The sequence below is a fragment of the Arvicola amphibius genome, chromosome X, assembly GCF_903992535.2.
Source record: "Arvicola amphibius chromosome X, mArvAmp1.2, whole genome shotgun sequence".
Lineage (NCBI taxonomy): Eukaryota > Metazoa > Chordata > Mammalia > Rodentia > Cricetidae > Arvicola > Arvicola amphibius.
Genome location: NC_052065.1, coordinates 59,920,521 through 59,934,552, shown reverse-complemented (window position 1 = coordinate 59,934,552; position 14,032 = coordinate 59,920,521). Strand labels below are relative to the sequence as shown.

The window sequence follows — 14,032 nt, the reverse complement described above, 5'->3', positions numbered from 1 at the left end:
TGCCTCTAATGCCAGAACATCAGAGGCCAGCCTGGTTGACAGAGCTAGTTCTAGGAGAGCCAAGACTACTCAAAAGAAATGCTGTCTGCAGCATGATTAAGAGACGGGGGGGGGGGGGGGGGGGGGGGGGGGGGGAGCGCTAATAGGGTTCACCCAGAAGGTTAGAAAAGCAAAACAGAGCTGGGCGGTGGTGGCGCACGCCTTTAATCCCAGCACTCAGGAGGCAGAGGCAGGCGGATCTCTGAGTTGGAGCCAGCCTGATCTACAAGAGCTAGTTCCAGGACAGGCTCTAGAAACTACAGGGAAACCCTGTCTCGAAAAACCAAAACCAAAAAAGAAAAAAAGAAAAAAGCAGAGCCGGGCGGTGGTGGTGCATGCCTTTAATCCCTGCACTTGGGAGGCAGAGGCAAGCAGATCTCTGTGAGTTCAAGGCCAGCCTGGTCTACAAGAGCTAGTTCCAGGACAGGCTCTAAAACTACAGCAAAACCCTGTCTCGAAAAAACATTAAAAAAAGAAAAAGGAGGAGGAGGAAGAAGAAGGAAGGAGGAGGAAGAAGAAAAAGGAAGAAGGAGGAGGAGGAGGAAGAAAAGAAGAAGGAGGAGGAGAAGGAGAAGAGGAAGAGCAAGAGCAAGAGCAAGAAGAGGAAGAGGAAGAGGAAGAGCAAAACAGCCAGCCACTGGCATTCATCTCTACCTCAGTCTGAAAATGGCGATCCTGCCTCCAGGAATCTCAGAATGAGATTGTGTGTGAGAGCTGTTTCCTCCCATCTTATATTCCTCTCTGGAGCTGGGATTAAAGTCGGTCCCCTACTATACCACCTGGCAAACTAGTGTGGATACTGAGATTAAAGGTGTATGTCACTACTATCACTGTCTGGTCTGTAAGGCAGGCCAGTGGCTGGCTATTTTGCTTTTCTGACCTTCAGGCAAGCTTTATTTATTAAAATACAAATGAAATATCATCACACCTGTCTCAAAAAACAAAATTAAAAATTAAGGATCTTAAATAAAGACAATTCTAACACCAAATATTCACTCAGTGGCCCCATTTTTTATTGACTTCAGTGGGTACATAACTAGGACCAATACAAGATAACAACAAATTATAAATCATTTGTTTTTTGTTTTTTTTTTTATTTATTTAGACTTTTTTTTTGAGACAGGATCCTCATCTTGGAACACACTATATAAACCAAACAGGACTATACATATACCTGAACTCACACAGATGATTGCCTCTGCCTTCTGAATGCTTGGACTAAAGTCATATGGCACCTGGTTATTTTTTTAAATGCTTAGAAAAAAGAAAACTCAGGGAGATAGGTCGATGGTTAAGGGTGCTTGTTGGTCTTTCAGAAAACTGAGTTTGGTTCCCATGACCCATGTTAGGTGGCACACAAGAGCTTATTAACTCCAGCCAGGGGATCCCACACCCCTCGTCTAGCCTCCATGAGTAGTATCTGCACACATGTGCAGGCAAGTACACAAATACATCACCAAATAAATCTTTTTGTAGGCCGGGCGGTGGGGTGGGCACACCCTTAATCCCAGTACTCAGGAGGCAGAGGCAGGTGGATCTCTTTGAGTTCGAGACCAGCCTGGTGTACAACAGCTAGTTCCAGGACAGGCTCCAAAAGCTACAGAAAAACCCTGTCTCGAAGAACCAAAAAAAATTTTTTTTTCTTGTAAAAACAAAAAAGCAGCAAGCTGGGTGGTGGTAGCACACGACTTTAATCCCAGCACTTGGGAGGCTGAGACAGGTGGATCTCTGTGAGTTCGAGGCCAGCCTCGTCTACACAGCAAGTTCCAGGACAGGCTGCAAAGCTACAGAGAAACCCTGTCTCGAAAGAAAAAAAACAAAACAAAAAAGAATAAAAGCAACTTATTTAGAATAATGTAAAAAGAGCAGTAGGCAATGTACTAAAAGAAGTACCTATCTCTTTCAATCATCCAGATTTAATTTAAATCTTTTAGTCCTGCACCTTGCTGAAAAGAAAACTCAGATCAGTGTCCTATCAGTTCATAGTTGACATTTTTGCTGATGAAACCCCTCAGCTATCTTTTAACATGTTTATCTGCTCCATACATATACTAGAAACTTTTGGTTAGTTTGTTCATTTCTTGTTTTTGTTTTATAGAGAGACAGGGTCTCACTATGTGACTCTGGTTGTCCTGGAACTCACTATGTAGACCAGGGCAGACTCGAACTCATAGAGATCTGCCTGCCTCTGCAGGATTAAAGGCATGCGCCATTAAGACCAGCTCAACTTTTTTTTAAAATATGTATGGGTGTTTTGTCTGCATGTACATCTCTCTACTTACATATGTGCTTGGTATACTCGGAAGCCAGAGAGGGCTTCAGATCCCCTGAAACTGGAGTTACAAGAGGTCATATACTATCATGTGGGTGTTAATAATTGAACCTGGACCCTCTGGAACAACAGCTAATGCTCTTAAACCCCTTAGCTATCAAGTTAGTTTCAAAGACTATAGTTCCAGGGCAGGTTCCAAAGCTACAGAGAAATCCTGTCTTGAACCACCCCCCAAAAAAAACCAACCCTGTTTCAGCTCACAGCACCCACATGGTGGCTCACAATCTGTAACTCCAGCTCCAGTGCCTCTGCAGTGCAACACATGGTAACAGACATACTTCCACTCACACACATAAAAATAAATGAGTCTTTAAAGAGTTAAACTCAAAGCCTTCCTTAGCTATTGGACCCATTTTAAAAAATAAAAATAAAGATAGCCGGGCAGTGGTGGCACACGTCTTTAATCCCAGCACTTGGGAAGCAGAGACAGGCGGATCTCTGTGAGTTTGAGGCCAGCTTGGTCTACAGAGTGAGTTCCAGGACAGGCTCCAAAGCTACAGAGAGAAACCTTATCTCGCAAAAAAAGAGAAAGTCAAGTGTACAAATAATAAGTGAATAGATACTTCCTTGCCTTCTGGTATGACAAGTTATTCCAGACAATGCTGCAGTGTGTCCTATTCTAGACTTGGAAAGAGCTTTTTCAGCAGGATACTCTGAACCCTCCAGTATTCTCCCTCATGTGGCAAACTGTGTCTCCCTCTATAAGCCATACTATCGCTTCACTCTGAGGAAAAACAGAATCATTTTAAAGCCAGATATGATAGTTCACTTGTGCACTCAGGTGTCTTAAGAGGATTGCCACTATGTTGAACGCCAACCTGAGCCACAAAGTAAGTTCCAAGCCATTCTATACAGAGTGAAACCTACTCTCGAAAGAAAAATTATAATAAATAAAAAAGCATTTTCAATATAAATCTCAAAAACCTGTCATATTATATATATGCCACCCGCAAATGCTGAAATACTATCAAGGAAACAAAACTTACACAGCTGGTTAAGCAAATGCCTACTGTTTTATTCTAGTAAGAACATTCTGTACACATAAACATTTCATAAATATCAATTATTAATGACTAACCTTTTCAAAGTGATGAATTGCCAGCCAAATCTCCCCTTGTGCATTGAAAACACAGCCGAGATTACTCCAAGCTACTGCAAAGTTTGGTTGCGTCTCAATTGCTTTCAAATAACATGCCTTAGGAGGGTTTAATGAAAGAAGACGAGAAGGGAAGGAGATAAGGGGAAAGGGGGAAATTTGTAAAGGGGAAAAAAAAAAAGATTGGGGAGGGGGAAGAAGGTGATATCATTATTTCTTCTCTGACCAGCCAAAAGTGACCCTGCAGCATAGGCTCGCTTGCGCCAAAACTAATGCGCTGCCACAGCTGGCTGCTCCTGCGCCTGCGCCACCAGAACCCAAGTGCAAACCACCATGTTCAGTTCTGCCAACCAAAGAGTAATCCTAACAGGACTCATCTGGGAGGTTGGGTGCTGCTAAACACTAATGCTATACTCCTCTTATCTGAACACCTATGGGCTCTAGAGATTGATGATACTTGACAGGGCACCATGAAGTCTAGGCTTCCCCAAGCCACATTTCCCAAAATGTGTTCTGCGAAATGCTAAGACACATCACAGAAAAAACCAACAAACAAACACCAAAAAAGGCACCCAATTTCATAATCAAATAAAACAGGAAAATAGAAAACAGGTTTCTTAAAACTGGGTATGGGGGGCACAGACTTGTAATCTGAGCGCTCGGAAGATAGAGGCAGGAGATCATGAATTTGAGATCATCCTCAGCTACAAAGTGAGTTGGAGGGTGGGGGAGGAGACAAAGCAAACAACAAAAAGTTTCCTACAGAACTTCCCAAAGCCTTCAACCTCTAATCAAGCATTAGAAAACCAAAAGTTGAGGGAAATGCTTCTCAAAACAATAATGCTCTCCTTCCTTAAGATTAAATTAAGCTCCTGAGCCACACAAGTCAGTCATCATTTAGACTTCAAGTTTCCGAATCTACAGACTCACAGCACGCGCCTCTCTGAGGAGGAAGAAAATAAAACCTCACATGACAGGATTGCACCTAGGTTGAGGTCCCTGTAATGCAAGCGCAAACATCGCTGGCGCCACCTAACAGCATCGCACTGCGCAATCGCTGCGAACTGCTGCGCTCCATAGATCACCCCTAGACGCAGCAAACGGCCAACCAGATCCATTAATCTACTAGACAGGCCCGTAGAGAATATTTGCTTAATGAGATTAGTTGGACTTGAGGTACGTTAAAACCCAATTTTATCCAAAAAGGCTACAGAATAGGACTGAGAGAGCCAGTCAATCAGATTACTCATCTAGTCAACCGTTCACAGGGGCTCATTCGCACGCAATGCGCATTAACGCTGCGCAGCCTTTGCGCTACTGCAGGGTCACAGCGCATCATCAGAAGAGCAGAATGCTGCAATCCAAACAAAGAAGAAAAGGAAAAAAAATGAACAACAAGAAGAGTTAGAAGCTTTTACTAGTAAATTATCTAATAATTTTAATATCTTAATTAAGTTTTACTTATTTTTGACAGAATTGTGGCTATAGTATAAAACATTCTTTTACATAACTTGCTTGTAAATAAAATTATTTTAAGCTGTTTCTGAAGCCACAAGACAGAAGATTCAGGCATGGAGGCAAATTGTTTTGCTGTGGCAGTTACAAACCCGTTACCATATTTCTCATCATGTGACTTTTCGGTGCGTTCCTTGCTGGAAGAGGAGGAGGAGGAGGTTGTGTGTCTGCCCTAGATCCAGGCCTCGAGCTCCCTTCAGCGAGGCACCTTACGCATGGAATAGGAGGTTTCACCCACCTGAAACCTTCTAAATACAATATCAATGGTGAAAAACCAAAAACAAGAGAGAAAATAAAAACAAGATCATTAGTAAAAGTTCAACAAAGCAATTGAAATTCTTTGGATGTCTATTACATATGGGAATGAGGACAGTCTCAAGTCTGTAACATGGGAAACATGCAGAAGGGAAAGGGTTAATCAGGGCTATTGCATACAGCAGGGATTTTTGCTGGAAGAAAGGCTCTTCATTTTCTACAAAGACAACTTAATTTTGCTGCCATCTACTAGGAATGTATGCTGGCTTGAATTTTCAAATGCACTGATTACAAAAGAAACACATTGCATTTCACTCAAGAGTATTTTCTGGTTTACTAAGTTCTCACAAAAACAAAAACAAAAACAAAAATAAAAACCAAAAAAAAAAAACCAGAATAACATTTTTCAAACTAGGTGTCTCCAGAGCTCTGAAATAAAGAAGTCAGCAACCTAAGGCAGGCGCAATGTCTCAGCCTAAACCCATGTCTAAAGCTGCAGTGAAGTGCAATTCATGTTAGCTGTCCGCTTGGTGGGGTGACAATTGATAGGAGCTTATCAGATATTTGTTCTAGAAATTACCAATTGCTTTATCAGCTAAGATTGAAATCAACATAGTTAATCAGCTGGAAACCTACAGAAGGTTCATCCATAGTGTTGGTAGAATTTATGAGTTTTGCACTTAAAACTAGTGCTTTTAACATTAAGTGGTGTTGCAAAGCCTTCTCCCTCCCTGGATGAGCAAACAGACAGCTACGCTGCGCATACACTCCACACATTAGCATGCGCGTGGGGCTTAGAGCAACAGGTGGGAGTTTCAGAAGCATTCTGGTTTCTCCCCACTCCTCACCCCTGCAGCGCGATTGCGTAAGGTGGCTTGTAACAAGACAACTGCATTTATAAATTTAATTGTAAATTATACCAAAAGCTTTAATTAACCCAACCTAGAGTTCAAATTCATTATTTGAAAACACAGAATGCTAAAAGCCACCTTTCCACTTTGGCAAGTTTTCTTTCGATCAGTCCATTTCCAAACAAACCAGCTTTGTCCTCTTTTTTTTTTTTTTTTTTTGAGGTGGGTGGGGAGGAATAAAAGAAGGAAGTGAGGAAGAAAAAGAAGGTAGACAACTAGGATTGGGGAAAGAAGAGAAAGGAATTTGGGGAGGAAGTGGGGACAAGAGGAGCAGGAGGTTCCAATTATTAATTTGCAATATTTTAACAGCCTTTCTTCCACTGTAAAAAGGGTGAGGAAAATGAAGGGAGGAAGGTTAAATAAGAATTTTAAATGCCAGTATTACAGGGTAACATTGGATGAAATTCTTCTCCACTTACAAGCCACAAAGGACTTAGAAGAGCAGCGTTTTCAATGGCACCTGCATCATATAGGCGTCTTGAGCCAAAATCACAGGCACTCTGCTTGTCACTAGCAGGCAAGCCTCAGATTTGAAGGAATGTTATTGATGCCCACATAGGTCATGACGGAGCCCATTGTTATAAAGATGATCTAGCTCAGCAGAAAGGCTCCACAATGCTCATGTTCTTGCTTTACCCCCAGATTTACAACAGATATGCCAAAGCCTGGTCCTGCTCTAGTCTGAGGCAAGTCATGCCGACAGTTTTCCTCAGTTTCATAGGACTATTTTGTGAAGATAGCTCAATGAAGAGTTGAAGACTTGGCAAAAGGTACAGGTTTTCATAACTAATGCTTAAGTGTGTTCTAGCGAACACCTACCTTGGCTTCTTCCAAGCGACCCAGGGCTTTGAGCAGGTTCCCCAGGTCACTACGAACACAGTACAAATCCTATAAACCCAGAGATAGTAGCATTAATTATATTGTTTTCTCAAAAAAAAAAAAATCCCAACATCACTCTACACATCTAGTGCTGCCATTTTCTTGTCAGTTTAATGCAGCACTTAAACTCAGCACAGGTCCCCCAATTCCTCCTCTAATTCCCAGAAAATACAAAAGGAGCCTGAGGGGGACAAATCCAACCAGAACTTATAAGATATTTACAGAATTTATTGCTCTCCTTAGTCTGAATACTATCTTTGGCTGCACAGATCTGTGTTTTGTTATCAGCTACACTCCAGTTCTGGCTGGGAGATCTGTGACACCATTGTCTAACATCCTTTCAAATGCATTTGGCCTCATCAGTTTCAAACACAAGACTACAAGACCTTTCTAGAGCCTCTCTCCTCTCCAAATGTCACCCATCGGAAAAAATATGATTGAATATTTATTCAACTGTTTTATTCAAGGTTATGATGAATCATTCCTGTATCAAGGACCAGAAATTTTCCACAGCAGGAAAAACAGCGCTGCACTTAGCAAGTGATTACCTGTCAACAAACCTACCCTTTGGCTTTCAGGCTTATTTAGAAACCTTGATTTCATTTCATGCCTAGGCAGAAGGATTACCATCCAACCACAGCCTCAATCCTGCCACCTGCCACTAGCTTACTCATTAGTAGTAAGTACCATCAGAGCTGAGTGGGTGAACAATGAAAAGCGGCTGACTCTGCGTTTTATTAGCAGCTCAACTGTGCTGCTAGTCCGACTCACCAGTCCGTTCAGCAGGACATGCTCAACAGACAGTAAGAATCTATCAGTCAATAACAAGCAGAGATAATGGCAATATGAGGCATGTTTATCATCCCAAACTGTTATGTGGGTGAAAGAACCTTAAATTAAATCCTACAAAGTAAAATTTTATTAAATATTCCAAAGAATTATCGTATTATTCTTCTAGCAACTGTATATTGGTTTCCAGAATTAGTAGTTAATTTTACTGATAAACTGATAAACTGACTTTGTATAGTTTTTTCTTAAATATTTATTTATTTATTATGTATACACTATTCTGTCTGTGTGTATGCCTGAAGGCCAGAAGAGGGCACCAGACCTCATTGTAGATGCTTGTGAGCCACCATGTGGTTGCTGGGAATTGAACTCAGGACCTTTGGAAGAGCAAGCAATACTCTTAACCACTGAGCCATCTCTCCAGTCCACTGACTCTGTATTGTTTACTGGCATTCACTGGATGAACTGAAAGGTCTGCCAATAAGGTAATGACTGGCTAAACTGGGACAGTTCCACGATCTACCTGAGTTAGTGCTGTCCCTCAATCAGTGACTGATGCTTTGGAAAAGTATGGTTATCTTCTAGTGGCCTAAAGCACAGGCTGATAGTAATCCTCAAAGCCTCTCATGTAGCAGGCACAGTAACACACACCTGTAATCCTAGCACCTGGGAAACTGAGGCAGGAAGATGGGCCTAAATTCAAGTCCTCACCCCCACCCCAGTTATATCATAGTGAGTTCTAGGCCAACTTGCACTACAAAATCAAGACTAACAATGAATGAATGAATGGATGGATGGATGGATGGATGGATGGATGGACAGATAAATATAGTGCATGAATAAATAAAAAAGCAAAACAAAAACAATTCACAGGTACCAATAATCTTATTACCGACTAATCGCCTTTTGTAATTAGTCTAAGTACTTTGGAATACTATTTGTATTTTGAGAAATAATGAACTTTATAATCTTGCTATCTACTTTGTATAGGTTTCCTCCTCTGAACCTTAACAAGGTAGCCCTCTGTCTGGTGGGCTATGTCTAAAAAACCTAATCTGCTTACCCCAGCTCCCTCTACCACTTTTTAGTGGGTAGTATATATCTTTAGACCTTCACCAATTTCTATGGCTGTGCTGTTCAAAAATCAGAAACACAATAACTGACTAAAAGCTGCATTTTTAAAGATATGTTTTATTATTTTTAATTTCAAATATGGGGTGTGCACGTCAGTGCAGGTACCTTCAGAGTCTAGAGGTTTACTGCATTCTCCTAGAGCTGGAGTTACAGGTGGCTGTGAACTGCCTGACATTGGTACTGGAATTTGAAATTGGGTCCTCTGGAAGAGCTGAGCCATCTCTCATGCCCCACCTATATATTTTTACCCACCATTACATAATTTTACCAGCTAGTTTCCATGAACTCTTAGATGGATGACTATATTTAGTTATATCTAGATTCACCATTATCTTATAGACTGGCAATGTAGGTCAGTTGGTAGAAAAAAATTAACCAGTATGTCAAAAGCCCTAGGTTTGATCTCCAGAGCTGATCTCCAGAAAATGATAATATAAATAAATATCTTCAAGATTACAATGAAATAATTAGTCCACTTTAGGAAAAGGCAAAACATATCCTATTAAGTGGACTAGTAGAGTGGCTGAGAGTGGAGCTCTAAGGCAGAACACTTGCCCGGGATACAATAAGGCCTTGAGTACCTAGTACCACAAAAACAAACAAAACAACTTTCAGCTGGCACGTGGCACATGTCAATAATGCCACCACTTGGGAGGTGGGAACAAGATAATCAAGAATTCAAGGTCATTCTCAGCTACTCCGTCAGTTCAAGGTCAGCCTAGACTGAGACTCAGTCTCAAAAACGCCAAAATAGGGCTGGAGAAATGGCTAACTGGTTAAGAGCACATGCTACTCTTCTAGAGGACTTGAGTTCAATTCCTGGTACCCATATTAGGCAACTGTAAGCTGTCTATAACTCCAGCTCCAGGGGATCTGACATCTCCTCCGGGCCTCCATGTGCAGATACAACACAAATACATAACAACAATATTTAACACACCAAAATAATAAACAAAAATCATGAGATCCAGCCGGGCGATGGTGGCTCACGCCTTTAATCCCAGCACTCTGGGAGGCAGAGGCAGGCGGATCTCTGAGTTCGGATCTCTGAGTTCGAGGCCAGCCTGGTCTTCAAGAGCTAGTTCCAGGACAGGCTCTAGAAACTACAGGGAAACCCTGTCTCAAAAAACCAAAAAAAAAAAAAAAAAAAAAAAAAAAAAAAGAACCTTGTGTCAAATTCTGCTTCATCTGTCAAATCAAAATGGTATCTAAGAGAATTACGTTGCTTAAACCTGGCTCTTTCTGTTCATCCCTATTTAATATTTATGAAAACATTAACTTAATAATAGACCTAAAACCAAGGAAAACAAATTAGACATACACACTCAAAGGACAGATTTAAGCTGGGCCTTCATAGCTGAGTAGACTTAATAAAGGAATAGGGCATCAAATCAAAAACAAGGAAAAAACAGTATGATTAAAGTAACCAAAAGGTGTTTCTATGTAACTATCCCTCCTCCCCTAGTCTAACAACTGCTTCCCGACTTTCCTCTTAATGTTCCACCTCTGGACCCCCTTAACATCACTCTACATATGCATACATTGAGGAAAATCAGGCCAAAACAAACCTACAGTGGTTCTCAACTGCCTCTCAAATTAACTTCAAAATCCGCAGCCTCTATTCTTCTGAAATCTTCCAATTGACTCTGCCCTGCTCCACTCACTCCTCACTACTACTTGACTCACCACTTCAGTATGCTAAGTCTACTTGCTGTTTACCTTCCTACCGAATGCTGAGGTCCTAAGCACCCTCTCAAGGGAGTCTTCTGATTAATACTCTCCAACAATAATCACCCGAGGAGCTTACATTTTTTTTCCCTTATGGACCAGGTCTGTCTCATGATAACCCCTCCAGAACACATTCTTCACCTCCTCACCAAGCACTGGACACAACAATGAGCACTTGAATATTTAAATGTGACACTTGCCAGACAACCTTAACAAAAAAGAGGAGTGGAGAGAAGTAGATAGAAACGGAAGGTTTTCTCATACTTCAGCTATCTGGGACTCTCAAAACAACAAAATCAACATGACAGTAACACATGATGGGATGTCAGCCGCTCTCAGCACTGTTATCTACCATTCAAGCAGAAACAACTTCTCAACAACTTTCGCACTCAGGCTCACGGCTATCACACAAAGGAGAACTGTATGCATAATTTGTAAAGGGATTGCCAAGTATGGGCAATTCTAACAAGCCAACATGAGAAAGAACACCAGAAGAAATAGCACCTTAAAATATGACAAGCTAAAGTTTCAGCAAATGTATTAAGCTATATAACATTACAGAAGGCAGCTCCAAATAGAAAAATATGAAGCAGCTCTGTCTCCTGGCAGGGCAGTGATGGTGCACACCTTTAATCCCAGCACTCAGGAGGCAGAGGCAGGCGGATCTCTGTGAGTTTGAAGCCAGCCTGGTCTACAAGAGCTAGTTCCAGGACAGAGAAACCCTGTCTTGAAAAACCAAAAAAAGGGGGGCTGGAGAGATGGCTCAGAGGTTAAGAGCACTGACTGCTCTTCCAAAGGTCCTGAGTTCAATTCCCAGCAGCCACATGGTGGCTCACAACCATCTGTAATGAGATCTGGTGCCCTCTTCTGGCATGCAAGCATACATGGAAGGAATGTTGTATACATAATAAATAAATAAATCTTTAAAAAAAAAAAGAAAAACCAAAAAAAGAAAAGAGAAAGTAGCATCTCTACCTACAAAAAAGAGAGCCAGGTGGGAACACACCAATGTCATTAAGAAGTAAATTCATTGTTTTAGTGCTATCTTGCTTTGAAAGTACATGATGCTAAGTTTCCTGTTAATAGGTTAGATATTTAACAATACAAACTATGCACAGTATATATTTAGATAGTAGCATGGCTTTGTCTATCATTTTAATTTTCCCTTCACAATATAATGCTATGGTATACTGTCTGCAGAGGTAACGCTCTACTACACAGACAGTCAACTAAAAACCTGAGCCAGAGCTGGGGATCTAGCTCAGGTGAAGAGTGCTTATCTACCATGCACAACGTCTGGGTTCTATCTACAGTACTACATAAACTGGGCATAGTGGTACATCCTATAATATAATCTCAGCACTGGGAAAATCAGAAGTTGAAGGTCATTCTCAGCTACTTAATAAGTTAGAGGCCAGCCTAGGCTACACAAGACCCAATGTCAAAATAAATTAAAATTAACCAAGATTACAAGTATGCAAGAGAGACAAGCTGAATTTACAAGTCAGCAAGTAAAGGATAAACCTAGCCCTAATTACTAAAGGAAAAGAATGTACTATCCTGGCCCTTAGAAGAATCAAGTTCGAGCCTTGCAGGTAGACCTTTCAAAGTTAGCCGCCTAAAACTATTAGTAACTAGATAGGACAGCAATAAAAATTACAAATGCACTCTAATTTCTTTTTTCCTTTTCTTTTTTCTTTTTTTTCTTTTTTTCTTTTTTTTTGGTTTTTGAGACAGGGTTTCTCTGTGTAACAGCCCTAGCGTGGAACTCGCTCTATAGACCAGGCTAGCCTCGAACCTCGAACTCACAAAGATCCACTTGCCTCTGCTTCCTAAATGCTGGGATTAAAGGCATGCACCACCACTGCCTGGCATCACTATAATTTCAAATATACACTGAGTACCTCTGAAAGAATATGTAAGAAATTACTTTCATTATCTGCAAGTCTATGTAATTTCTCACTAGATTAAATACAATGAATAAAAATCATTTATTATAATGAACTCACAAATAAAAGCAACATGTAGCTAAACTAAGGTAGTCATTCCAATGAGCAACTGGCCCAGATCTAAACTCTATACATCGAAATGAACAATTAAAACAGCCATTACATATAGTGGGTTTTTTTTTAATCTTTTTTAAAAACTAAATAGAAAAATTTATTTTATTTTATTTTTATTTTTTTTTTTTTTTTTTGGTTTTTCGAGACAGGGTTTCTCTGTGGCTTTGGAGCCTGTCCTGGAACTAGCTCTTGTAGACCAGGCTGGTCTCGAACTCACAGAGATCCGCCTGCCTCTGCCTCCCGAGTGCTGGGATTAAAGGCGTGCGCCACCACCGCCCGGCTTAAATAGAAAAATTTAAACTTTCAAAATTAAACTTTAAAATTGTTTAAACCGGGTGGTGTTAGCACACGCCTTTAATCCGAGCACTCAGGAGGCAGAGGCTATGGATGTCTGTGAGTTCAAGGCCAGCCTGGTCCACAGAGCGAATTCCAGGACAGCTAGGACTGTCACTAGAAAAACCCTGTCTCTGGGGGGGGGGGACCTCTTTAAAAGATATTATGATAAAAAATACTTACAAGGCTTTGGCAAACTACTAAAATAAGCTTCAATTTGCTAAATTATAAAATTGGAGTTAAGAGCCAGGCAGATAATGCAAAATGATTTCCAGGCTGTGCACAAGGGCGGCCTTTGGCCACAGAAGGTCCTTTTCAGCTTTCATTTCTTGTTCATGTTAACATTTGCTTCAATAATTCAACTTTAAGTTTCAACATCCAGCTCACATTGCTAGGCTACGTGATCTCAAGAAAATTACATAAACCTGAGTCTGTTGGGATTTTATATTAGTAAAACTGGAAACACTGTCCTCTTCGTGGAAGGATCATGGTAAAGATTCAGAAAGACTTATCTGAAGCAGCAGTGTCAGAGCCTGTAGACTTTCGCTAATGGCAACTGTAGGAGTTAATCATTAAGCGCTTCCCTAGGGTGGCTGCAAAGTCAATGTTGATGGAGCTCAAGTATATGCTGATGCTGCCAAGACCCACCCCCCATCCCTAACACTTATCTCTTAAAAGTTTACAGCCACTTTCCCTTAATTACATCAACAGTTTCCAGGGCAAGTTTTACATCCCTGTATTTTACTTAAAATTTTTTTGTTCTGCATTTTGATCTTTCCCAGACTCTAATACAGTATGAACTTATTGTCTGTCGCCCAGGATACACTTGCTCCCTGAAAACTCAAATTAACGAAGAATTGAAGGACTAATGCAAAGTCTGGTCTGGACATGCAATTGCCTTAATTCTACTACTTCTAACTTGATCGAGGGAGAGGCTATATTGAGATCATTCTGTACT

General features: G+C 40.9%; 1 protein-coding gene across 5 annotated transcripts in view; it reads right to left on the bottom strand.

Annotated features, from left to right (window-relative positions):
• Ogt (O-linked N-acetylglucosamine (GlcNAc) transferase) overlaps positions 1-14,032 on the bottom strand; it is a 43,516-nt gene that overhangs the window by 24,806 nt on the left and 4,678 nt on the right. For all 5 annotated transcript variants that reach the window (XM_038315976.2, XM_038315979.2, XM_038315980.1 and 2 more), the window contains 2 exons: positions 6,968-7,036; positions 3,450-3,566 (listed from right to left, as the gene is read on the bottom strand). In XM_038315976.2, coding sequence (XP_038171904.1) covers positions 3,450-3,566; positions 6,968-7,036 — 186 coding nt within the window. The remainder of the gene's footprint in view (positions 1-3,449; positions 3,567-6,967; positions 7,037-14,032) is intronic.